Source organism: Anolis sagrei, chromosome 3, assembly GCF_037176765.1.
Source record: "Anolis sagrei isolate rAnoSag1 chromosome 3, rAnoSag1.mat, whole genome shotgun sequence".
NCBI classification, from domain to species: Eukaryota; Metazoa; Chordata; class Lepidosauria; order Squamata; family Dactyloidae; genus Anolis; species Anolis sagrei.
Window position 1 is genome coordinate 3,735,716 of NC_090023.1, and position 27,820 is coordinate 3,763,535.

The window sequence follows — 27,820 nt, forward strand, 5'->3', positions numbered from 1 at the left end:
ATGCTAAGGCGTTGAGTTACAAAGGTGGAGGCATAACTTTTCATTAGAGTAGAGGAGAGTAGTAGAGGAGAGTCTACTGAACAAGCCAGTACCTGCCACATACCAGTACTGCCATCTGTTGAAGAGTTACAAAGGTGGAGGCATTACTTTTCATTACTGCCATCTTTTGAGGAGTTACAAAGGTGGAGGCATTACTTTGCCCTTTATTAATACAACCGTTCAATGCTAAGGCTTCTCACCAAAATGGAACTGTAGAGGAGAGTCTACTGAACAAGCCAGTACCTGCCGCATACCAGTACTGCCATCTGTTACTGGAGGTGAAGGCATTACTTTTCATTCAACCCTCATACATGTTTTGTCCAGAACTGGGAGTGAAGCATAGAAAAAGTTTAAAATCTATAGAAAACAAACCTAGATAGGTCCCTCCTGGTTCGGTACTACAATTCCCCAGGCAGGTGTGGGGTCTTTTTGGGTTGCATTCCCCCCAAATGTAACTTTTCCACATTTTGCTTGGATACAAGAATCCCAGAGCCTGGCCTTCTCTGATCTCTTTGAACTGCAGAAGAAAATGTAAATATTGGACATTGCATTCCTCCTCCTTCTCTTCCTTCATTTCTATTCCAGGGGGATTTGCTCACTGAACTGTCACAGTGATGGGAAAAGTGACCACAAAGTGAGACATATCGGAACTGCTTGCTGGAAATGCCTAGGAGGCTCTAGCAGGTCTCCAAAGGTCTGCAGTTTTTCCACTGTGAGGGCATAGAGAACCCTTTCCTAGAGTTGGAAGGGGACCCTAAAGGTCATCTAGTCCAACCCCCATTCAAACATTCCCGACAGTTAGCCATCCAGGCTCCGTTTCAAAGCCCCAAGGAAAAGGGACTCCAAGACAGTCTATATTTCACCTGAGTCCAAAGGGATTCCTCAAGGGCCATTCAGACTAACCCCGTCTACCATGCAGGAAAGACACAATACAAATCCTCCTAACAGATGGCCAGCCAGCCTAAATTTAAACACATCCAAAGAGGAAGACATGGCAGTCTATATTCCACCAGTGTAGGAAAGACCTCTTAAATCTTTTCTAGTACAACCCCCTTCTGTCAAGTAGGAAGTAAGTCAGGGGAAATCTTGAATGAACATCCCTTATACATACACTCCACTTGCCTCATTTCCAACATATCTCACAACCATCTGAGGATGCCTGCCATAGATGCAGGTGAAACATCAGGAGAGAATGCTGCTAGACAGTGGTTCTCAACCTGGGGTCCCCAGATGTTTTTGGTCTTCAACTCCCAGAAACCCTAACAACTGGTAAACTGGCTGGGATTTCTGGGAGTTGTAGGCCAAAAACATCTGGGGACCCCAGGTTGAGAACCACTGTGCTAGAACATGGCCATACAGCCCGAAAAACTCACAGCAACCCAGTCTTTGCAAACTTTTGCTAGGACTGAGCATGGCAGTGAATGGAGAAGGGTTCTTGGAGATGAAGCCAACTTGGTGATGCAGAACAACACAAATTGAGAAGCATGGCTCAACTTGTATTTGTGGCCCTTCGGTGAGAGCATATGTCTTGATTAAATGGCACTATGGTGCCTGTTTAGTCACTGATGCCCTCCATTTGATGCCATCCTTGCCAAGAGGGTTCATAGAATCATAGAATCATAGAATCAAAGAGTTGGAAGAGACCTCTTGGGCCATCCAGTCCAACCCCATTCTGCCAAGAAGCAGGAATACTGCATTCAAATCACCCCTGACAGATGACCATCCAGCCTCTGCTTAAAAGCTTCCAAAGAAGGAGCCTCCACCACACTCCGGGGCAGAGAGTTCCACTGCTGAACGGCTCTCACAGTCAGGAAGTTCTTCCTCATGTTCAGATGGAATCTCCTCTCTTGTAGTTTGAAGCCATTGTTCTGCGTCCTAGTCTCCAGGGAAGCAGAAAACAAGCTTGCTCCCTCCTCCCTGTGGCTTCCTCTCACATCTTTATACATGGCTATCATATCTCCTCTCAGCCTTCTCTTCTTCAGGCTAAACATGCTCAGCTCCTTAAGCCGCTCCTCATAGGGCTTGTTCTCCAGACCCTTGATCATTTTAGTCGCCCTCCTCTGGACACATTCCAGCTTGTCAATATCTCTCTTGAATTGTGGATCCTGGCTTCAAGCCTCTTTTGGGGTCCCTCTGCCCCCCACGCTTCAAATTTGGGTTTCCTTCCAGCCAGAAAGAGAGAGAGAAGGAGGGAGGGAGGCAAACTTGGGGGTCCGAAGGGAGTGGGCTGCATCCCCATGGCAACGTTGGCCCTGGTACCCAAACTGTCCCCATGGCAACTCTTGGCAAGGTTGGTGTTCTCTTCCTGCCAGCCAAGTGCTTCATCCTGCCACATTCATCCCCAGCAACACCGCCCGCCGTTGGTAATTTCCCTAGCGACTGCAAAACACTTTCAGACAAGGCAAAGAGGGTGGGCTTTGGTCTGTTTCCGTCCCTTTTTAGGAGTTATGGCCCAAATGTTGAGGTTGAAATGAGGGTAGCACCTGCCTCCTATCAGTTGGGGTGCCCAAGACAAGGGTTATCCATCGTTTGGGCAGTGCCAATGGCTTTGATGCTGTCAAAACATTATAAAAAATAATGGTAAACAACTTGAATCACAGAGTTGGAAGAGACCACATGGGCCATCTAGTCCAACCCCATCCTTCCAAGCAGGAAGAGCACAATCAAAGTTTCCCTGACAGATGGCCCTCCAGCCTCTGTTTAAAAGTTTCCAAAGAAGGAGCTTCGCGGAACTATGGCTTCATAGAATCACAGAGTTGGAAGAGACCTCCTGGGCCATCCAGTCCAACTCCATTCTGCCAAGAAGCAGGAATACTGCATTCAAATCACCCCTGACAGATGGCCATCCAGCCTCTGCTTCAAAGCTTCCAAAGAAGGAGCTTCCACCACACTCCTGACTGCTGAATGGCTCTCACAGTCAGGAAGTTCTACCTCATGTTCAGATGGGATCTCCTCTCTTGTAGTTGGAAGCCATTGTTCCATTGCGTCCTAGTCTCCAAGGAAGCAGAAAGGAAGCTTGCTCCCTCCTCCCTGTGGCTTCCTCTCACATATTTATACATGACTATCATATCTCCTCTCAACCTCCTCTTCTTCAGGCTAAACATGACCAGCTCCTTAAGCCGCTCCTCATAGGGCTTGTTCTCCAGACCCTTGATCATTTTAGTCGCCCTCCTCTGGACACATTCCAGCTTGTCAATATCTCTCTTCAATTGTGGTGCCCAGAGGTCTCTTCCCACATTATGATTTTATGATTCCGCACTCCATTGCAGAAGGGGGTCAGACTAGGTGGCCTTTGAGGTTCCCTTCACCCAACTCTTGAAATCAGATCCTCCTTTGGTGTCGCTGGTTTGTAAATGATTGCAACCCCAGAGCCTTGCGTCTACATGCTTCTGGTTCTGCATTCTCCACTTAACCTCGGTCACCCTTGGGACAATGGACATGCCGATCCGGCCAGGCGGGCCCCCTTCTGTCCGAATGAGTGATCTTTGTGTCCCGCCAACTGGGTGTGCTGGTGCCTCTTAACCTCATGAATAGGAAGGCCGGTTGACGCCTTCCCGGATTGCACCCTTCCTTTGGCTCCAAGTTCCCCATCAGATCCGAAAAAGGCCCACCCCGTCATGCCAGCAAGAGCATCAGACCGGCTTCCCAATCACATTAGTCCCCATTTAGCCCCATTAACACGTATCAATTAGGGGCTGATTTATTGGAGTGTCAGCGGATAATTGAATTGGGCTGCAGGGAGAGAGATCCAGGAAGGAGCCGAAGGGGCTGCGAAATTGGGAGAGAAGGCGGCTGTTCAGAATTTGGAACTTCCAAAATAGGAATAGGATCTGGAATAGATGGAGAAATGTGGATTTTGTCCCTCTCCAATGCCAGAAATACAGAAATGTGGACCATTTCCATTCCCTCGGCAGCCACCCCTCCACCAAAGTCAACATTGACACCGAAATACAACACCGCCTGAGCTCTGCGAGTGCAACATTTTTCCGAATGAAGCAGAGAGTGTTTGAGGACCAGGACATCCATAAGGAGACCAAGGTACTTGTTCATAAAGCTATTGTCCTCCCAATCCTGCTATACGCCTGCAAAACATGGACTGTCTACAGACATCGAAATTGAGGCTGAAATACAAAACCACCTGAGCTCTGCAAGTGCAGCATTTTTCCAAATGAAGCAGAGAGTGTTTGAGGACTGGGACATCTGTAGGGAGATCAAGGGGCTTGTTTATAAAGCTATTGTCCTCCCAACCCTGCTATACGCCTGCAAAACGTGGACTGTCTACAGACATCGAAATTGAGGCTGAAATACAACATCACCTGAGCTCTGCATGTGCAACATTTTTCCGAATGAAGCAGAGAATGTTTGAGGACCGGGACATCCTCAGGGAGACCAAGGGGCTTGTTTATAAAGCTATTGTCCTCCCAACCCTGCTTTATGCCTGTGAAACGAGGACTGTCTACAGACGTCACATGTAACTCCTGGAACGATTCCATCAGCGCTGCCTCCGGAAAATCCTGCAAATCTCTTGGGAAGACAGGTGGACAAATGTCAGCGTGCTAGAAGAAGCAAAGATCACCAGCACTGAAGTGATGGTCCTCCGCCATCAACTCCGCTGGACCAACCACATTGTCCGGATGCCTGACCACTGTCTCCCAAGCCAGTTGCTCTATTCCAAACTCAAGAACGTAAAACGGAATGTTGGTGGGCAGGAAAAGAGATTGAAAGATGGGCTCAAAGCCAACTTTCAAAACTCTGGCATAGACACTGAGAACTGGGAAGTCTTGGCCCTTGAGCGCTCCAGTTGGAGGTCAGCTGTGACCAGCAGTGCTGCAGAATTTGAAGAGGCACGAATGGAGGGCGAAAGAGAGAAATGTGCCAAGAGGAAGGTGCGTCAAGCCAACCCCGACTGAGAACACCTTCCACCTGGAAACCAATGCCCTCACTGTGGGAGAAGATGCAGGAATGGTGGGAGTTCAAGTCCAACACACCTGGAAAGGGCCCGAGGCTGTTAGGAACAGTGGCAGTTGAAGTCAAACACATCTGGAAAGGGCCTGAGGCTGTTAGGAATGGTGGAGTTGAAGTCCAACACACCTGGAAAGGTCCTGAGGCTGTTAGAAATGGTGGGAGTGGAAGTCCAACACACATGAGGCTGTTAGGAATGTTGGGAGTTGAAGTTCAACACACCTGGAAAGGTCCTGAGGCTGTTAGGAATGGTGGGAGTTGAAGTCCAACATACCTGAGACTGTTAGAAATGGTGGGAGTTGAAGTCAAACACATCTGGAAAGGGCCTGAGACTGTTAGGAATGGTGGGAGTTGAAGTCAAACACACCTGGAAAGGTCCTGAGGTTGCTAGGAATGGTGAGAGTTGAAGTCCAACACACCTGAGGCTGTTAGGAATGGTGAGAGTTGAAGTCCAACACACCTGAGGCTGTTAGGAATGGTGGGAGTGGAAGTTCAACACACCTGGAAAGGTCCTGAGGCTGTTAGGAATAGTGGGAGTTGAAGTCCCACACACCTGAGGCTGTTAGGAATGGTGGGAGTGGAAGTCCAACACACCTGAGGCTGTTAGGAATGGTGGAGTTAAAGTCCAACACACCTGGAAAGGGACTGAGGCTGTTAGGAATGGTGGGAGTTGAAGTCCAACATACCTAAAGGGCCCAAGTTGGCCCATGCCTGATGTAGATGCACCCAAGTTATGGACTGGGTTGGGAAATATAGTCTGGAGAGATAATGTAACTCACCCAGCCATTATTTTAAGACCAAAAGCCATGGAAGCCTTGCGGCAGCGAGATAAAGACCCCGAGAGGGAGAAGAACTTTCCCTTTCCTCCTTTTCCACCCACGTTTTTCCCCACACGCCATTCTTCAGAGGTTTCCCCCAGTTTTCCTTCCTTGGCATATCTCATTATTGCTGCCTGGCGCCATAATTAGCCCTTCTGCCAACTTGGCAGGTGATGAGCAAGCGCTGCTTCCTGTGACACAACGGATTCTGGCAACAGACGGATTGGAAGGAGCGGAGAAGTTTGGGGTGGGTGGATGGGTGAGGGGCTCTTGGGTTAGAGGAGCATAGAATCCTTGAGCTGGAAGGGACCCCCAAAGGCCATCCAGTCCAACCCCCTTCCAGGTGAGGTTGGAGCAAAGTGTGGTGGAGGCTCCTTCTTTGGAAGCTTTTAAGCAGAGGCTGGATGGCCATCTGTCAGGGGTGATTTGAATGCAATATTCCTGCTTCTTGGCAGAATGGGGTTGGACTGGATGGCCCAAGAGGTCTCTTCCAACTCTTTGATTCTATGATTCTATGATTCTAAGTAGAAGAGAGTACACATTTGGAAATTTGGAATATACCCAATATGCTACATTTCTAGCATCACTATTCAAGGACTGGACTACCTGTATAGTCAAACCAATTTGGAAGGGCAAAGGAGAGACACCTGTAACTGTTCAACATACCTGTTGTGTCATGCAATGAAAGTATTTGAAGGAATGTGTTGTCGAAGGCTTTCATGGCTGGAATCGCTGGGTTGTTGAAGAATCCTAGAATTGGAAGAGGCCTCCAAAGGCCATCCAGTCCAACCCCATTCGGACAAGAAGCAGGACAATTGCATTCAAAGCACCCCCAACATGATGGCCATCCAACCTCTGCTTAAAAGCCTCCAAAGAAAGAGCCTCCACCACATTTCAGAGTAGAGAGTTCCACTGCTGAACAGCTCTCACAGTCAGGAAGTTCTTCCTCATGTTCAGGTAGAACAGTGTTTCTCAACCTGGGGGTCGGGACCCTGGGGGGTCACGAGAGGTCTCAGAGGGGTCACCAAAGACCACCAGAAAACACCATATTTTCTGTTGGTCATGGGGGTTCTGTGTGGGAAGTTTGGCCCAATTCTATCATTGGTGTGGTTCAAATGTTTTTTCATTCACACCTAGCTCCAACAGACAAGAGTCCTTTGTCCCACCCTGATCATTCCACAGATATATAAACCCATTTTCCTATTTCCAACAGACCGTCACTACCTTTGAGGATGCTTGCCATAGATGCAGGCGAAATGTCAAGAGAGAATGCCTCTAGAACATGGCCATATAGCCCGAAAAAACCTAAAGCAACCCATTGTTTTTTCATTGTAGGTGAACGATACATCCCAGAAACTACAACTCCCTAATGTCAAGGACTATTTTCCCCAAACTCCACCAGTGTTCACATTTGGGCATATGGAGTATTTGTGCCAAGTTTGGTCCAGATCCATCATTGTTTGAGTCCTCAGTGCTCTCTTTATGTAGGTGAACTACAACTCCCAAACTCAAGTCAACGCCCACTAAACTCTTCCATTATTTTCTGTTGGTCATGGGAGTTCTGTGTGCCAAGTTTGGTTCAATTCCATCGTTGAGTTCAGAATGCTCTTTGATTATAGGTGAACTATAAATCTCAGCAACTAAAACTCCAAAATGACAAAATCATGATTTTTGAGTGATGGTCACTCCTTGTGCTGTGAGACGTTTTGTTGCCAAATTTTGTGTGATTTCGTTTATTGGTTCTTTTGTTTTTAAGGTACTCATTACGCACAGAGCATTTTTATATCTATAGATTCGTGCCAAGTTTGGTCCAGATCCATCATTGTTTGAGTCCTCAGTGCTCTCTGGATGTAGGTGAACTGCAACTCCCAAACTCAAGGTCAATGCCCACCAAACCCTTCCATTATTTTCTGTTGGTCATGGGAGTTCTGTGTGCCAAGTTTGGTTCGATTCCATCGTTGGTGTAGTTCAGACTGCTCTTTGATTTTATGTTAACTGTAAGTCCCCGCAACTACAACACCCAAATGTGGCAGTCTCCAGGGAAGCAGAAAACAAGCTTGCTCCCTCCTCCTCCCTGTGGCTTCCTCTCACATATTTATACATGGCTATCATATCCCCTCTCAGCCTTCTCTTCTTCAGGCTAAACATAGAATCATAGAATCCTAGAATCAAAGAGTTGGAAAAGACCTCCTGGGCCATCCAGTCCAACCACCTGCCAAGAAGCAGGAATATTGCATTCAAAGCACCCCCGACAGATGGCCACCCAGCCTCTGTTTAAAAGCTTCCAAAGAAGGAGCCTCCACCACACTCCGGGGCAGAGAGTTCCACTGCTGAACCGCTCTCACAGTCAGGAAGTTCTTCCTCGTGTTCAGATGGAATCTCCTCTCTTGTAGTTTGAAGCCATTGTTCCATTGCGTCCTAGTCTCCAAGGAAGCAGAAAGGAAGCTTGCTCCCTCCTCCTCCCTGTGGCTTCCCCTCACATATTTATACATGGCCCTCATCATATCTCCTCTCATCCTTCTCTTCTTCAGGCTAAACATGCCCAGCTCCTTAAGCCGCTCCTCATAGGGCTTGTTCTCCAGACCCTTGATCATTTGAGTCGCCCTCCTCTGGACACATTCCAGCTTGTCAATATCTCTCTTGAATTGTGGTGCCCAGAATTGGACACAATATTCCAGGTGTGGTCTAACCAAGGCGGAATAGAGCATGGGGAGCATGACTTCCATCTGAACATTAGGAAGAGGAGATTCCATCTGAACATTAGGAAGAACTTCCTGACTGTGAGACCCATTCAGCAGTGGAACTCTCTGCCCCGGAGTGTGGTGGAGGCTCCTTCTTTGGAAGCTTTTAAGCAGAGGCTGGATGGCCATCTGTCAGGGGTGATTTGAATGCAATATTCCTGCTTCTTGGCAGGGGGTTGGACTGGATGGCCCATGAGGTCTCTTCCAACTCTTTGATTCTATGATTCTATGATTCCCTGGATCTAGACACTATGCTCCTCTTGATGCAGGCCAAAATCCCATTGGCTTTTTTTGCCGCCACATCACATTCCTGGCTTATGTTTAACTTGCTGTCCATGAGGACCCCAAAATCTTTTTCACACATGCATTGTCCCTTCCAACGCTCGCACTCACAAATGCAATTCAGAAGTTAGAACCTAGACTGTCAAGGGAGCCGTTTCTCTGCCCAAGGTCAGAGCAGAAACCTGCAGCGTGGTGGTTGTGCTGAGCGGCCCTAGCACCGTCCTGCTCTCCATGCTCTCTCTCCTTTCTGCTTGGCTCTGTCGGCACCAGAACAACAACAAATGCAACCTCTTAAACCCATCATAGCTTTTTAATCCTAGACTAAATTTACACTTCCTGTTTTCATGTCCCTCCGCCGCATTCGTCACGAAGTTGCGCTTCCCTTTATTTATTGCGAGAGAGAGACGTACGCTGGGAAAGTCGGCACTTTTAGAACCACAACAAGAGAAGCAAAAGTGCTATACTGGAAGTCATGGAAAAGTCTGCACACATCATGTTTTTGTGGGTGGAAATAATTCCCACAATTAATTCCACAGTGTAGATCAGGTGTGGGCAAACTTGAACCCTCCACGCTGTTAGGAATTGTGGGAGTCAAAGTCCAAAACACCTGGAGGGCCTAAGTTTGCCCAGGCCTGGTGGAGATGCAATCCTGGTTTATCAAGCCAGAATTTGATTTTTCAATGCTCACTGTGACAAACACCAAGAAACCAATTTTCAGAATCTACAAGAAGAATGGAAAAGCTGTGGAAAATTAATTAATATCTAATTAGTGTCTTATTAGAGTCAAGATCCAATCATAGAATCATAGAATCAAAGAGTTGGAAGAGACCTCATGGGCCATCCAGTCCAACTCCATTCTGCCAAGAAGCAGGAATATTGCATTCAAATCACCCCTGACAGATGGCCACCCAGCCTCTGTTTCAAAGCTTCCAAAGAAGGAGCCTCCACCACACTCCGGGGCAGAGAGTTCCACTGCTGAACGGCTCTCACAGTCAGGAAGTTCTTCCTCATGTTCAGATGGAATCTCCTCTCTTGTAGTTTGAAGCCATTGTTCCATTGCGTCCTAGTCTCCAAGGAAGCAGAAAACAAGCGTGCTCCCTCCTCCTCCCTGTGGCTTCCTCTCACATATTTATACATGGCTATCATATCTCCTCTCAGCCTTCTCTTCTTCAGGCTAAACATGCCCAGCTCGTTAAGCCGCTCCTCATAGGGCTTGTTCTCCAGACCCTTGATCATTTTAGTCGCTCTCCTCTGGACACATTCCAGCTTGTCAATATCTCTCTCATAATCTCATAATCAGTTGTTCCATGTTCCTATAATCAGTACACTAGTGTTGTCATTCTAGTCCATGTCTAGTTTAGTCCAGACTAGGATGCAATGGAACAATGGCTTCAAAATACAAGAAAGGAAATTCCACCTGAACATTAGGAGCAACTTTCTGACTGTAAGAGCTGTTCAGCAGTGGAACTCTCTGCCCTGGAGTGTGGTGGAGGCTCCTTCTTTGCAGGCTTTTAAACAGAGGCTGGATGGCCATCTGTCGGGGGTGATTTGGATGTGATTTACCTGCTTCTTGGCAGAGTGGGGTTGGGCTGGATGGCCCACAAGGTCTCTTCCAACTCTTTGATTCTAGGATTCTACATAAGATGTGCATGAAAACAAACCTATTTTGTGTTTAGACTTGGCTCTCTTCCCTCAAAATGTATTTCATGACGTAGAGACAAACATTCCAAAATCCCCCCCAAAATCTGGAATCCAATATACTTCTGGGGCCAATCATTTCAGAGAAAGGAGTCCCAACTTATATCACAATTGCACACATATAGGGAAATACAGTACTGATATTCCAAATTCAACACTTCTGGTTCCAAGACTCAACTTGCATTGTGTTATGCACGTACATGCAAATGTCAGTATTCCAAAATCTGACATTTCAGAGAGGAGAGATTCGACTTGCATCATATTCTGTACATTGATGCATATGCTGGTATTCCACGATCGGAAATCCAAAACACCTGTAGTCGCAATTGAGGACCATAAGCATTTCAGATAAGATAGACTCAGCGTAATCACTCAATCTGCTTTTTGCATTAAGGCCACCTTTTGCCATCAAGTCCTGTCAGAAATGCTCAGCGTACAAGGGATATAAATAATAATACTGCAAAGAGAAATGAAATAAAACCACAATATTCAGGGACAAAACTGTCAAAGGGACGGCAGAAAAGATATATCAGTTTTTTCTCGCCTCTGATATAATGCACACAATTCCTATTCTTATTATTATTATTGCTATATATTTAATAATATAACATAGTATAATATATAATTATTAATAGATATAATTAATATATACATATAATATATATAATTAGAAGATAATGATTAATATATATAACTATTATTAATAATTAATTAATTAATAATATAATTAATAATTAATATATATAATTAGTACAAATTTAATGCACACAATTCCTACTTTGTGATGAACCAAAAGTTATTATTCTTATTATTGTTGCTATATATTTAATAATATAATATAATCAATATATAATTAGTAGATATTAATATATATTATAATTATTAAGAATTAATTAATATATATATATAATTAGTATAAATATAATGCAAACAATTGCTACTTTGTGATGAACAGAAGTTATTGTTGTTATTATTATATTTAATAATATAATAATTAATAGATAATTATTAATAGATATAATTAATACATACATATAATACATATAATGCATATAATTAGTAGATAATGATTAATATATATTATAATTATTAAGAATTAATATATATAATTAGTATAAATATAATGCACACAATTCCTACTTTGCTTGGGGCAAAAATCATCAACTGACCACTTGAAAGAGACCCCAGTCCCACTCCAGACCTTGAAAAACACATTGCAAGCGGAGAAATGTCCACCCCACCAAGGAAAACACCAAGTTGCCCATATGGAAGCAAGTGGCATTTAATGATCAGATAATATATATTGGTGGAATCCCAGCCTCTCTTATTTTGAGCAGGTCAAAAGGAGAGATGGCAAAGGGGGGAAGGAAGGAAGGAAGGAAGGAAGGAAGGAAGGAAGGAAGGAAGGAAGGAGAGGAGGAATAGAGGTGGAAGGGGAAGAAGAGGGGATGGCAAGGAAGGAAAGAAAGAAAGAATGAAAGAAGGAAGGTCAAAGGAGAGATGGCAGGAAAAAGGGAAGGAAGGAATGAAAGCAGAGGAGGAATAGAGGTCGAGGGGGAAGAAGAGGGGATGTCAAGGAAAGAAAGAAAGAAAGAATGAAAACAAAGAAAGGAAAGATCAAGCAAGGGAGGAAGGAGAAAGAAACCAGAGAGTAGGGAAGAATTAAAGAGGGGAGAGGAAGAAAGGAAAGAGAGAAAGAAGGAAAGGTGGAAGAGTGGAAGGACAGAAAGAGAAAGTGGAGAATGGGAAAGGAGAATGAAAGAAGGAGTGGGTGGGAGAATGATGGATAGTGAGAAGGATGGGGAAAGGGAAGAAAGAACAGAAAGGCAGAAGAAAAAAGTGAGAGAAAGAGGGAGGGAAAGAGAAAGAGAAAGTGAGAGAAGGAAGGAGGGAAAGAAAGAATGAAAACAAAGGAAGGAAAGAGAGGAAACCAGAGATTAGGGAAGAATTAAAGAGGGGAGAGGAAGAAAGGAAAGGAAGGAAGGAAAGGAAAGAAAGAATGAAACAAAGGAGAGATGACAGGAAAAAGGGAAGGAAGGAATGAAAGCACAGGAGGAATAGAGGTGAAGGGGGGAGAAAAGGGGATGACAAGGCAGGAAAGAAAGAAAGAAAGAAAGAAAGAAAGAAAGAAAGAAAGAACGAACGAAAACAAAGAGAGGAAACCAGAGAGTAGGGAAGAATTAAAGAAGGGAAGGGAAGAGAAGAAAGGAAAGAGAGAGAGAAGGAAAGGTGGAAGAGTGGAAGGAGAGAAAGTGAAAGTGGAGAATGGGAAAGGAGAATGAAAGAAGGAGTGGGTGGGAGAATGATGGATAGTGAGAAGGATGGGGGAAAGGGAAGAAAGAACAGAAAGGCAGAAGAAAAAAGTGAGAGAAAGAGGGAGGGAAAGAGAAAGTGAGAGAAGGAAGGAAGGAAGGAAAGAAAGGAAGGAAGAAAACAAAGGAAGGAAAGAGAGGAAACCAGAGATTAGGGAAGAATTAAAGAGGGGAGAGGAAGAAAGGAAAGGAAGGAAGGAAAGGAAAGAAAGAATGAAAACAAAGGAGAGATGGCAGGAAAAAGGGAAGGAAGAAACGAAAGCAGAGGAGGAATAGAGGTGGAAGGGGAGAAGAGAGGATGACAAGGAAGGAAAGAAAGAAAGAATGAAAACAAAGAAAGGGAGGAAGGAAGGAAGGAAGGAAGGAGAAAGAAACCAGAGAGTAGGAAAGAATTAAAGAGGGGAGGGGAAGAAAGGAAAGAGAGAGAGAAGGAAAGGTGGAAGAGTGGAAGGAGAGAAAGTGAAAGTGGAGAAAAAGAAAGGAGAATGAAAGAAGGAGTGGGTGGGAGAATGATAGAAAGGGAGATGAAAGGAAAAAAGAAAGAACAGAAAGGGAGAAGAAAAAGTGAGAGGAGGATGGAGAGAAAGAGAGAAAGTGAGAGAAGGAAGGAAGGAAAGAAAACAAAGGAAGGAAAGAGAGGAAACCAGAGATTAGGAAGAATTAAAGAAGGGAAGGGAAGAAAGGAAAGGAAAGAAAGAAAGAAAGAAAGAAAGGAAAGGTGGAAGAGTGGAAGGAGAGAAAGTGAAAGTGGAGAAAGGGAAAGGAGAATGAAAGAAGGAGTGGGTGGGAGAATGATGGAATGCAAGAAGGAAGGGGGGAAAGGAAGAAAGAACAGAAAGGGAGAAGAAAAAAGTGAGAGAAAGAGAGAGAGAGAAAGTGATAGAAGGAAGGAAAGAAAGGGGAGACCAAGGAGAAAAGAATGAAGGGGAGAGAAAGAAAAGAAGGAGAGATAAAGGGAGAAAACAGGAAGAAAGGACAGAGAAAAGAGGAGAGAATGAAGTAGAAGGGGAGAAAAAGGAGAGAAGAGAAAGAAAAGAGAGAAAGAAAAGAAAAGTAGAGAAGGAAGGAAGGAAGGAAGGAAGGCAAGAAGGAAGGGGTAAGGAGGTCAGTGAGTGAGTGAGTGCGTGAGTGAGACTGAGACCCCTTCTACACTGCCACATGATCCAGGTTATCAAAGTAGAAAATCCACATTGTCTGCTTTGAACTGGATTATCTGAGTGTACACTGCCATATAAACCAGTCCAAAGCAGATAATCTGGATTTAGTATGGCAGGTGGAAGGGGCCGGAGAAAGTGAAGGACGTCGGGAAGGGTGAAAAGGAGAGAGGGAAGGAAGTAAAGAAAAGCAAAGGCAGGGAGAAAGAAAGGAGAGGAAGGAAAGGTGAGAAAGGGAAAGGAGAAAGAGAGAAAGAGACGGGGAGGAGGGTAAAAAAGAAAAAAGAAATGACGGAAAGGTAGTGACAGGAAAGAGAGAGAGAGCTGCAGAGAAGGGAGGGAGGAATAAAAGAAAGAAAGAAAGAAAGAAAGAAAGAAAGAAAGAAAGAAAGAAAGAGGGGAGGGAGGAGGGAGGGAAAGAGGGGAAAGATCGAGGGAGGAAAGGAAAGAAGGATGGAAGGAAGAAAGGAGGGAAAGAAGGAGGGAAGGAAGGAACGAAGAAAAGAAGGAAGGAGGGAAGGGAAAGAGGAGGAAAGAAAGGAAGGAGGGAAAGAAAGATGGAAGGGAAGGAAGGAGGGAAGGAAAGAGGGAAGGAAGGAAATAGAGAGAGAGAGAAAGAGAAGGAAGGAAGGAAGGAAGTAGGGAAGGAACGAAGAAGGAAGGAAGGATAGAAGGAGGGAGGAGGGAGGGAAGAAAAGAAGGAGGGAGGAAGGAAAGGAAGGAAGAATAGAAGGAAGGAAGGACGGAGAGAAAGAAGGAGGGAAGGAATGAAGAAAAGAAGGAAGGAAGGAAGGAAGGAAGGGAAAGAGGGAGGAAAGAAAGGAAGGAAGGAAAAAGGATGGAAGGGAAGGAAGGAGAGAAGGAAAGAAACAGGGAAGAAAGGAAAGAGAGAAAGAAAGACAGAAAGAAAGACAGAAAGAAAGAAAGAAAGAAAGAAAGGAGGAGGGAGGGAAGTGAGGAGAGAAGGAAAGAAGCAGGGAAGAAAGGAAAGAGAGAAAGAAAGAAAGAAAGAAAGACAGAAGGAGGGAGGGAGGGAAGGAAGGAAGGAAGGAAAGAAGGAGGGAGGAAAGAAAGGAAGGAAAGACACAAGAGAGGAGGAGAAGAAGGGCGGAAGGCAAGTAAGGCGGGCAGTGGAGCAGAAGAAAGTCTCCAGGAAGAGGGAAAGCCAAGCATGGGGCGGGCGGCAGGTGAGCCGGGTCCGGGGTCTCCTCCCTCCCGAATCCCCCTCCCCAAATAACCCCAAAGAGCGAGGAAATCCCCATGTGGGGGGGGGGGGGTGTCTTACGCTTTGGGAGAAGGGCTCCATGCCGTGCGCCCATCCCCGGGCCCCAGGAGCCCAGGAGGAGAGCCAGCTCCGAGGAGGCAGAGAGGGAAGGAAAGAGACGGAGGGAGTCCGCCCGGTGTGCCGCCCCAGCCCCGGCCGGCTGGCCTTCCTCCTCCTCCTCTTCCTCCTCCTCCTCCTCCTCCTCCTAGGGGCTGTCCCTGGCCCCTTCCTTTCCCTCCCTCCGCCCCCGAGGCTGCAAAGATGCGCCCCCGACACAACCAGAGCCAAGTCGGGCGGCGGTTTGGGAAGATGGGGGTCCCTTCGGGCAAAGAAGGAGAGGAGGAGAGAGAACAGGAGAAAGAGAGAAAGAGAAGGAAGGAAAGGAGGAAAGAAAGGAGGAAAGAAGGAAGGGCGAATGAGATCGCTTCGGAAGTCGGCTTGCAGGGATACGGGTTGAGTCTCCCTTGTGTTTGCACGTCTGTCTGTCTGTCTGTCTGTCTGTCTTACTCCTGACTTGTACCTCTCCCAGGCTAGTTTACCATCAAATCAGTTTAAAACAACAGTCAGTTCCAAACGTCAACGCTACAGGGTCGGTGAGTCTCCCTGGGATTGGCGCCTCAGTCTTTCTTTCCTTCCTTCCGTCTTTCTCCTTCCTTCCACTCTTGGGTTTGCATTCTGATCTTTCCTCCCTCCCTCCCTCCTCCTCCTTCCTTCCTTCCATCCATCCATCCATCCATCCATCCATTCATCCATCCATCTATCTTTCTCCCTTTTTGTTTTGTTTCTTCTTTCCTTCCTTTTTTCCTTCCTTCCCTCCCGTGGATTTGTATTTCAAACTTTCTTGCCCTCCCTTCCTTCCTTCTTCCCTCCCTTCCTTCTTCCCTCCTCCCTCTCTTGTATTTGCACTTCAAACATTCTTTCCTTCTTTTTTCTTTCTTTCTATTCTTCCACCCTTGCATTTTCATTCCTATCTTACCTTCCTTCTTTCTTTCCTTCCTTCCTGCCTTCCATCTTTCTCCTCCCTCCCTCTTTTAGATTAGCATTTCAAACTTTCCTTCCTTCCTTCCTTCCTTCCTTCCTTCCTTCCTTCTGATTTTTTCCTTCCTTCGTTCCTTCGTTCCTTCCACCATTGGATTTGCATTCCAATATCTCATTCCTTCCTTCCATCAGTCTTTTTCCTTTTCTGCCTTTTTTCTTCCTTCCTTCCTTCCTTCCTTCCTTCCTTCCTTCCTTCCTTCCTTCCTTCCTTCCAACCTTGATCTTCCCTCCTTCTTTCTTTCCTTCCATCTTTCTCCTTCCTTCCTTCCTTCCTTCCTTCCTTCCTTCCTTCCTTCCGTCCTCCCTCCCTTGTATTTGCATTTCAAACTTTCTTTCCTCCCTCCCTCCTTCTTTCCTTCCTTCCTTCCACCCATTGTATTTGCATTTCAAACTTCTTTCCTTCCTTCTTTCTTTCCTTCCTTTTTTCTGACTTTCTCCTTCCTTCCTTCCACCCTTGTATTTGTATTTCAAACTTTCTTTCCTTCTTTTCCTTTCTCCCTCCCTCTCTTAGATTTGCATTCCAATCTTTCTTTCTTTCTTTCCTTCCATCTTTCTCCTTTCTCCCTCCCTCCCTCTGTTAGACCTCCTTCCCTCCCTCTCTTAGACTTTCTTCCTCCCTCCCTCCCTCCCTCCCTCCCTCCCTCCCTTCTGATTTTCTCCATCCTTCCTTCCTTCCTTGCATCTACCACTGGATTTGCATTCCAATCTCTCATTCCTTCCATCAGTCTTTCGCTTTTTCTGCCTTCCTTCCTTCCTTCCACCCTTGTATTTGCATTTCAAACTTTCTTTCCTTCTTTTCTTTCTTTCTTTCCTTCCACCCTTCCTTCTTTCTTTCCTTCCATCTTTCTCCTCCCTCCCTTGTATTTGCATTTCAAACTTTCTTTCCTTCCTTCCTTCCTTCCTTCCTTCCTTCCTTCCTTCTTTCCTTCCTTCCATCCGTCCACCAATTGTGTTTGCATTTCAAACTTTCTTTCTTTCCTTCCTTCCTTCCTTCCTTCCTTCCTTCCTTCCTTCCTCCCTTGGATTTGCATTCCCATCTTTCCTTCCATCTTTCTTGCTTTCCTTGAGCCGCTGAGGGGGGAAAAGAAGGGGCCTGAGGATGTCAGGAATTGTGGGAGTTGAAGTCCAAGACACCTGGAGGGAGGGCCCAAGGTTGCCCACAGAATCCTAGAGTTGGAAGAGACCTTGTGGGCTGTCCGGTCCAACACCACTGCAATATATTAGATGTATAAGTTGTGTACTGCTTTTCCAAAGATATCAGATTTTTTTTCAGATTTGGGAATTCCTGCATTTACATCTCTGTTCATATTGGGATATCCTGGAGATGGGATCCAAATCTAACCATCCGATGTGTTGATGCTTCGTATACACATACCTTGAAGGTCATTTCATACACAATGTTTTCCATAATGTTGCATATGTAGAACCATCAGGAAGCCAAAGAGTCAATATCTCAGCTTTAGATTTCAGAGTATTTTAGAATTCCACAATTCTGGAGGATTTTGGACTTCCAGAGAAGGATTGTTCAACTTGGTTTTTCCATTTATTTTCAAGTTGGAGAAGTAGGAATTTGCCGTCGGTCTTCCATCTCTACCGATTTTGCAATCACGGATTCAACCAGGCATGGCACAAAAGCAATCCAAAAGGAAATTGCAAACAGCAAAAACTTGTTTGTTGCCATTTTATATAAGGCATGCCATTTAACTCCATCAGTGTATACAATTTGCCTTCAGCATCTATGGATTGTGGTATCTACAGGGGTCCTCGTGTTTTTTCTTTTTCCATAACCCCTCTTCGTCTTGTTGATGGGAAGCTTCCCACCAGAGTGGAAATCATCTATCGGACAGATGACAAGCTATTTAACCTCAACAGACTGAAAGCCAAAACAAAGGTCACAACATCTGTTATAGAACTCCAGTATGCTGATGACAACGTTGTCTATGCACATTCAGAAGAAGACCTACAAGCCATTCTAAACACCTTCGCAGAAACATACGAGAAGCTCGGCTTGTCATTGAACATCGAGAAAACCAAAGTGTTCTTCCAACATTCACCAGCCAATCTCTTTCCAGTGCCAGAGATACAGCTTAATGGTGTCACGTTAGAAAATGTGGACCATTTCCGCTCCCTTGGCAGCCACCTCTCCACCAAAGTCAACATCACCACCGATATACAACACCGCCTGAGCTCTGAGAGTGCAGCATTTTTCTGAATGAAACAGAGAGTGTTTGAGGACCAGGACATCCGTAGGGATACCAAGGTGCTTGTTTATAAAGCTATTGTCCTCCCAACCCTGCTCTATGCCTGTGAGACGTGGACTGTCTACAGACATCAAAATTGAGGGTGAAATACAACACTGCCTGAGCTCTACGAGTGCAGCATTCTTCCAAATGAAGCAGAGAATGCTTGAGGACCAGGACATCCATAGGGACACCAAGGTGTTTGCTTATAAAGCCATTGTCCTCCCAACCCTACTATACGCCTGTGAGATGTGGAGTGTCTACAGACGTCAAATGCAACTTCTGGAACGATTCCATCAGCGTTGCCTCTGGAAAATCCTGCAAATCTTTTGGGAAGACAAGTGGACAATTGTCAGAATGCTGGAAGAAGCAAAGACTACCAGCATAGAAGTGATGGTCCTCCACCATCAACTCCGCTGGAACGACCACGTTGTCCGGATGCCTGACCACCGTCTCCCAAAGCAGTTGCTCTACTCCAAACTCAAGAACGGAAAACGGAATGTTGGTGGGCAGGAAAAGAGATTGAAAGATGGGCTCAAAGCCAACCTTAAAAACTCTGGCATAGACACTGAGAACTGGGAAGCCCTGGCCCGTGAGCGCTCTAGCTGGAGGTCAGCTGTGACCAGCAGTGCTGCAGAATTTGAAGAGGCACGAATGGAGGGCAGAAGTGAGACATGTGCCAAGAGGAAGGTGTGTCAAGCCAACCCTGACCAGGACCGCCTTCCACCTGGAAACCAATGCCCTCACTGTGGGAGAACACGCGGGTCAAGAATAGGGCTCCACAGTCACCTACGGACCCACCACCAAGACACTACACTTGGAGGACCATCATCCTCAGACTATGAGGGATTGCCTAAGTGGAAGTAGTAAGTGGTCAACTGCTACCCTGGAGACTAGAATGCAGTGGAGCAATGGCTTCAAACTACAGGAAAGAAAGGAGATTCCACCTGAACATTAGGAAGCTTGAGAGCAGTCCGTGTGAAAAAGATCTTGGAGTCCTCTTGGACAACAAGTTAAACATGAGCCAACAGTGTGATGTGGCAGCAAAAAAAACCAATGGGATTTTGGCCTGCATCAATAGGAGTCTATAGTGTCTAGATCTGGGGAAGTAATGCTCCCCATGCTCTATTCTGCCTTGGTTAGACCACACCTGGAATAAAGTGTCCAATTCTGGGCACCACAATTCAAGAGAGATATTGACAAGCTGGAATGTGTCCAGAGGAGGGCGACTAAAATGATCAAGGGTCTGGAGAACAAGCCCTATGAGGAGCGGCTTAAGGAGTTGGGCATGTTTAGTCTGAAGAAGAGAAGGCTGAGAGGAGATATGATAGCCATGGATAAATATGTGAGAGGAAGCCACAGAGAGGAGGAGGGAGCAAGCTTGTTTTCTGCTTCCTTGGAGACTAGGACGCAATGGAACAATGGCTTCAAACTACAAGAGAGGAGATTCCACCTGAACATTAGGAATAACTTCCTGACTGTGAGAGCCGTTCAGCAGTGGAACTCTCTGCCCCGGAATGTGGTGGAGGCTCCTTCTTTGGAAGCTTTTATACAGAGGCTGGATGGCCATCTGTCAGGGGTGATTTGAATGCAATGTTCCTGCTTCTTGGCAGAATGGGGTTAGAATCATAGAATCAAAGAGTTGGAAGGGACCTCCTGGGCCATTATCCACTCCAACCCCATTCTGCCAAGAAGCAGGAATATGGCATTCAAATCACCCCTGACAAATGGCCATCCAGCCTCTGCTTAAAAGCTTCCAAAGAAGGAGCCTCCACCACACTCCGGGGCAGAGAGTTCCACTGCTGAACGGCTCTCACAGTCAGGAAGTTCTTCCTAATGTTCAGATGGAATCTCCTCTCTTGTAGTTTGAAGCCATTGTTCCCTTGCGTCCTAGTCTCCAAGGAAGCAGAAAACAAGCTTGCTCCCTCCTCCCTGTGGCTTCCTCTCACATATTTGTACATGGCTATCATATCTCCTCTCAGCCTTCTCTTCTTCAGGCTAAACATGCCCAGTTCCCTAAGCCGCTCCTCATAGGGCTTGTTCTCCAGACCCTTGATCATTTTAGTCACCCTCCTCTGGACACATTCCAGCTTGTCAATATCTCTCTTGAATTGTGGTGCCCAGAATTGGACACAATATTCCAGATGTGGTCTAACCAAGGCAGAATAGAGGGGTAGCATGACTTCCCTAGATCTAGACACTATGCTCCTATTGATGCAGGCCAAAATCCCATTGGCTTTTTTTGCCGCCACATCACATTGTTGGCTCATGTTTAACTTGTTGTCCACGAGGACTCCAAGATCTTTTTCACACGTACTGCTCTCGAGCCAGGCCTCATCATCCCCCATTCTGTATCTTTGCATTTCATTTTTTCTGCCAAAGTGGAGTATCTTGCATTTGTCACTGTTGAACTTCATTTTGTTAGTTTTGGCCATTCATCTCTCTAATCTGTCAAGATCGTTTTGAATTCTGCTCCTGTCCTCTGGACTATTGGCTCTCCCTCGCAATTTGGTGTCGTCTGCAAACTTGATGATCATGCCTTCTAGCCCTTCATCTAAGTCGTTAATAAAGATGTTGAACAGGACCGGGCCCAGGACGGAACCCTGCGGCACTCCACTTGTCACTTCTTTCCAAGTTGAACTGGATGGCCCACAAGGTCTATTCCAACTCTATTATTCCATGATTCTATTCCAGGTGAGGTGTTCAGCAGTGGAACTCTCTGCCCCGGAGTGTGGTGGAGGCTCCTTCTTTGGAGGCTTTGAAACAGAGGCTGGATGGCCATCTGTCAAGGGTGATTTGAATGTAATATTCCTGCTTCTTGGCATAATGGGGTTGGACTGGATGGCCCACAAGGTCTATTCCAACTCTATTATTCCATGATTCTATTCCAGGTGAGGTGTTCAACAGTGGAACTCTCTGCCCCGGAGTGTAGTGGAGGCTCCTTCTTTGGAGGTTTTGAAACAGAGGTTGGATGGTCATCTGTTGGGTGTGTTTTGAATGTGGTTTTCCTGCTTCTTGGCAGAATGGGATGGAATGGATGGCCCAGGAGGTCTCTTCCAAGTCAAGGATTCTATGATGATGATGATGATGATGATGATGATGATGATGATGATGATGATAATGGAAAGGAAGGCCTTTTTGCAGGGCATCAGCCGCCTCATAGATATATTTCGCTCTCTATTGAGTCCTGCCTTCCTTCCACTCCATTTGTCCCTTTAAGAAGACCCAAGGCGACCCGCCAAGGGAGGAATATCCACAAGACAATCAAATAACCCACAAACAAGGCAGCATTATCATGTCAAAATCAGAGGAGAGCGGGGAAAAAATAAACCCTAATTAAATTAGGAACATGGATTAAAACACCAAGCAGCCGAGCAAAACAAAACAAATCAGAGCCAGCCGTCCAAAGGCTGGTTGAAATAAAGACAAGGTTTCGCCTGTCAGCAGCCAAACGCCAGCCGTGAAGGGACTCCACAACTGGAATCTGAGCACGCTTGTTTCTAAAATTCCACAATAGAAGCTTATAAACAATCAGCACAATTAATTTTTTTTGCTTTTATGGCACTTTTCCTTTGCATTTTGTATTATGTCGTTCGTGGGGTTCAAAATGCTCTTTGATTGTAGGTGAACTATAAATCCCAGTAACTACAAATCCCAAATGTCAAGGTCTATTTCCCCCCAACTTCATTTGTGTTCATATTTGGGCATATGTAATATTCATGCCAAGTTTGGTCCAGATCCATCATCATTTGAGTCCACAGTGCTCGATGAATGTAGGTGAACTACAACTCCCAAACTCAAGTTCAATGCCCACCAAACCCATCTAGTGTTTTCTGTTGGTCATGTGAGTCCTGTGTGCCAAGTTTGGTTCAATTCCATCATTGGTGGAGCTCAGAATGCTCTTTGATTGTAGGTGTACTATAAATCCCAGCAACTACAACTCCCAAATTACAAAATCATTTTTTTGAATGAAGGACATACATTGGGTTGTTAGGTGTACGTTGTCCAAATTTGGTGTCCATTGGCCCATATTACATTTTTATTTTTCTATCTATCTATCTATCTATCTATCTATCTATCTATCTATCTATCCCCAAAGGGATATAGGCTGGAATCATCAAATCCTAGAGTTGGAAGGGACTTCATAAGGTCATCCAGTCCAACCCCCTTCTGTCAAGCAGGAAGACACCATTCAAGCCCTCCCGACAGATGGCCATCCAGCCACTGCTTAAAACCCTCCAGAGAAAGAGACTCCAATGCACTGCCAGGCATCAGAATATTCCTCTGTCAAACAGCTCTGATGTTAGGAAGGTTCTTCCTAATGTTTACATAGAACCTCTTTCCCTGCCATTTGAATACATTGCTCTATTGGGTCCTAGTCTCCAGTGCAAGCTTTGAACCCTTTTTTGGGGGACGTTTGTCAGGCTGGGGAATTTGAATGGGGTTGTATTGTCAAAGGCTTTCATGGCCGGAATCACTGGGTTGTTGTAGGTTTTTTCGGGCTATATGGCCATGGTCTAGAGGCATTCTCTCCTGACGTTTCGCCTGCATCTATGGCAAGCATCCTCAGAGGTAGTGTCGTCTGTTGGAACTAGGCAAAAGGGTTTATATATCTGTGGAATGACCAGGGTGGGACAAAGGACTCTTGTCTGCTGGAGCTAGGTGTGAATGTTTCAACTGACCACATTGATTAGCATATAATGGCCTGACAGTGCCTGGAGCTTCTGGGTTGCATTATCACGGGGTGTCTGCGCCCCACACCACTGGAGAAATTACACTGCTTAGCCGGTATTGCACCACCTGACATCCGCCGGGAAGTAGCAGCCAATAGTGAAAGGACCAAGGCAGAGACATCTCCAGCTCATCCCCTGTTTGGGTATCAGCCAGCACGTCAACGACTTAAATCAAGACATAGTTTTCTTAGATCTACAGAGACACTCGCTGGAACACCTCAGCAAGCGAGAGTCCAAAAGTGGCAGGCCCAAACCCAGCACCTCAATTCATGGGTGATACCAGATGAGAGACTCCCCCCTGGACACTCAGAAGACTGAGCGACTTGGAAGGCGCTGAACAGATTGCGCTCTGGCACCACGAGATGCAGAGCCAATCTTAAGAAATGGGGCTACAGGGTGGAATCCTTGGCATGCGAGTGCGGAGAAGAACAAACCACTGACCACCTGCTGCAATGCACCCTGAGCCCTGCCACATGCACGATGGAGGACCTTCTTGCGGCAACCCCAGAGGCACTCCAAGTGGCCAGATACTGGTCAAAGGACATTTAACCAAATACCAAATTTACAAAATCTGTGTGGTTTTTTTTCTTTTTTTTTCTTTTTAATCTCTGTGTTTGTTTTGCTCTGTTAGAATTGTAATACAATGGTTGCTGATGACACGATAAATAAATAAATAGTGCCTGGAGCAAACTTTTGTTGAGAGGTGATTAGATGTCCTTGTTTGTTTCCTCTCTGTTGTTGTGCTGTGGTCATTTTAGAGTTTTTTAATACTGGTAGCCAGATTTTGTTCATTTTCATGGTTTCCTCCTTTCTGTTGAAATTGTCCACAGGCTTCTTGTGGATTTCAATGGCTTCTCTGTGTAGCCTGACATGGTGGTTGTGAGAGTGGTCCAGCATTTCTGTGTTCTCAAATGATATCCTGTGTCCAGGTTGGTTCCTCGGGTGCTCTGCTATGGCTGACTTCTCTGGTTGAAGTAGTCTGCAGTGCCTTGCATGTTCCTTGATGCATGTTTGGGCAATGCTGCTGCGTTTGGTGGTCCCTCTGGAGACTTCTTGTCCACAGCTGCATGGCATAAGGTAGACTCCTGCAGAGGTGAGAGGATCCCTCTTGTCCTTTGCTGAACGGAGCATTGGTTGGATTTTCTTGGTGGGTCTGGAGATAGTTTGTATGTTGTGTTTCCTCATCAGCTTCCTTTTGCGGTCAGTGGTTCCCTTGATGTCTGGCAAGAACACTTTTCCTCTGGGTGGATCTTCGTCTTGACTCTCGTGGCTTCTTCTTGCAGCTCTTCTGATGTCTGAGTTGGAGTCTCCAACACAACTCCACAACAGCACAACAACCTAGCTCCAGCAGACAAGAGTCCTTTGTCCCACCCTGGTCATTCCACAGATATATAAACCCCTTTTTCCTAGTTCCAACAAACCTCACTACCTCTGAGGATGCTTGCCATAGATGCAGGCTCCAGCAGACAAGAGTCCTTTGTCCCACCCTGGTCATTTGTCCCACCCTGGTCATAAACCCTTTTTCCTAGTTCCAAGGTTTTTTCGGGCTATACATTGGGTTGCTGTAGGTTTTTTCAGGCTATATGGCCATGGTCTAGAGGCATTCTCTCCTGACATTTCACCTGCATCTATGGCAAGCAACCTCAGAGGTAGTGAGGTCTGTTGGAACTAGGAAAAAGCACTCTTGTCTGTTGGAGCTAGGTGTGAATGTTTCAACTGACCACCTTGATTAGCATTTGATTGCCTGGCAGTGCCTGGGGCAATCTTTTGTTGAGAGGTGATTAGATGTCCTTGTTTGTTTCCTCTCTGCTGTTTTGCTGTTGTAATTTTAGAGTTTTTTTTAATACTGGTAGCCAGATTTTATTCATTTTCATGGTTTCCTCCTTTCTGTTGAGCAAAACAACAGAGAGGAAACAAACATCTAATTACTTCTCAACAAAAGATTGCTCCAGGCACTGCCAGGCCATCAAATGCTAATCAAGGTGGTCAGTTGAAACCTTCACACCTAGCTCCAGCAGACAAGAGTCCTTTGTCCCACCCTGGTCATTCCACAGATATATAAATCCATTTTCCTACTTCCAACAGACCTCACTATCTCTGGGGATGCTTGCCATAGATGCAGGCGAAACATCAGGAGAGAATGCCTCTAGAACATGGCCATATAGCCCGAAAAAACCTACAACAAACCATTGAATGGGGTTGTTCTGCAATGGTCAGAAAAAGATGGACGGTGCACAGCAAATCCCAGCAGATCCGTATCCGATAAAGAGATGCTGTTGCATTACTTTGCAAGTGAGTCTGCAAAGGGACCGATGTGCCTTGGAAGTGATGCACAATGGGATGCATGCACATGGAGACCAATGCCATGCAATTACGCACCTGTCTTGTGCATGGAGGCACTGGCTGGAAAATGCCCATCTGCCCTGATAGGACCAGGATATACTTGCCGGTGGACCTTTGCGCATCTTTGCAATTTGCTAAGTGGGTGAATCTCTCTCTCGCACCTCCGCTACGCAGGTTAAATATATGCAAAGTTACACAATGTACGGCCGTAATTGCGGATTCCAGCCATTATTGCTATCTGTATCCTGTTAAGAGGCAAACAGTGAAGCTGTGGCTGTGTTTGCAAGGGAGGCGCGAGTTTTATGGCCTCGGGAAAAACTATGTCTCTTGCACTGAGCAAACATTGCAAGAGCCGGATTGCCGTGAGAGATCCTTGCCACCGCCAGGGATGGAAAGAATTAGTTCTTTTCCTAGGGAAAAATAAGAAAAAAATTCCAACCACTGGAGAAGTGAGGTCATGTTTTATTCTTGGGCTGCATCTACACTGTAGAATTAACACGGTTTGACACCACTTTGACTTCTATAGCTCAATACTATGGAATCCTGGGAGTTGTAGTTTGGTGAGGCACCAGAGCTCTTTGAAACTACAAGACCTTGTGAAACTACAAGTCCCATATGCCATAGTATTGAGCTATGGCAATTGAAGTGCTATCAAACTGCATTAATGCTACAGTGAAGATGCATTATTGGTCTTTTGCGCCTCCTAAAGTCTTCCAGGGAATTGCAGCTGATTTTATCGGTGATGGAAAGAGTTGCTAAAGTCCTAAACCAGAACTGCATGGCACACATTGATTGTGCATTGCAACCGTACACACACACATACACACACACTATATGGCAGTGGGGGTCGCGAAGGAGTGTCAGAGGGGTCGCCAAAGACCATCAGAAAACACAGTATTTTCTGATGGTCATGGGGATTCCATGTGGGAAGTTTGAGCCAATTCTATCGTTGGTGGAGTTCAGAATGTTCTTTGATTGCAATGAACTATAAATCCCAGCAACTCCAACTCCCAAAAGTCAAAGGTCTATTTTCTTCAAGCTCCACAATTGCGCATATTGAGTATTTGTGCCAAATTTGGTCCAGATCCACCATTGCGTGAGTCCACATTGCTCTCTGGATATAGGTGAACTACAACTCCCAAACTCAAGGTCAATACCCACCAAACACTTCCAGTGTTTTCCGTTGGTCATGGGAGTTCTGTGTGGCAAATTAGGTTCAAATCCATCACGAGGAAGAACTTCCTGACTGTGAGAGCCGTTCAGCAGTGGAACTCTCTGCCCCGGAGGGAGTGTGGTGGAAGCTCCTTCTTTGGAAGCTTTGAAACAGAGGCTGGATGGCCATCTGTCAGGGGTGATTTGAATGCAATATTCCTGCTTCTTGGCAGAATGGGGTTGGACTGGATGGCCCAGGAGGTCTCTTCCAACTCTTTGATTTGATTCTATGATTCTATGGTGGAGTTCAGAATGCTCTTTGATTATAGGTGAACTATAAATCCCAGCAACTACAACTCCCAAATTACAAAATCAATCCTCCCCCAACCCCACTAGCATTTACATGTGGTTGCATTGGGTATTTGTGCCCAGTTTGGTCCAGTGAATGAAAATACATCTTGCATATCTGATATTTACATTATGATTTCTAACAGTAGTAAAAATGACTGTTATGAAGTAGCAACGAAAACAATGTTATGGTTGGGGGTCACCACAACAGGAGGGACTGGATTAAGGGGTCACGGCATTAGGAAGGTGGAGAACCACTGCTATATGGCATAAATTACACACTGATTGTGCACTGCAACCATACACATTATTCCAAATGCTTATTCTTTGCAAATATGGGATTGTCATAAGTCGAGAGGTGAATCGAAGGCACTCAGTTATGCATTTCCACCTGGAGATGGCTGCCGAAAATTGGAGATCTAACAACTCAATAGTCAAGGGAAAAAACTAGGGATAGTATTCCTCCTGCTACACTTGAGCAACACAGACTGACATTTCATAAGCGCCTGCAATAATAACAAAGAGACCACTTCAGCAGAACAGAGACATCTCCAGCTCATCCCCTGTTTGGGTATCAGCCAGCACGTCAACGACTTAAATCTAGAAATAGTTTTCTAAGATCTACAGAGACACTTGCTGAAACACCTCAGCAAGCGAGAGTCCAAAATTGGCAGGCTCAAACCCAGAACCTCAACC

At 45.6% G+C, this 27,820-nt stretch overlaps 1 protein-coding gene across 3 annotated transcripts in view; it reads right to left on the reverse strand.

The window, feature by feature from the left end:
* The window catches only part of PDE2A (phosphodiesterase 2A), a 505,312-nt gene that overhangs the window by 308,151 nt on the left and 169,341 nt on the right, over positions 1–27,820 (reverse strand). The window contains exon 1 of one of the 3 annotated variants that reach the window (XM_067466420.1): positions 15,292–15,395. The exons of the other annotated variants lie outside the window; for them this stretch is intronic. Coding sequence (XP_067322521.1) covers positions 15,292–15,312 — 21 coding nt within the window. The 5' untranslated portion in view covers positions 15,313–15,395. Of the gene's footprint in view, positions 1–15,291; positions 15,396–27,820 lie in introns of those variants that run through there. 3 annotated transcript variants of the gene reach the window in all.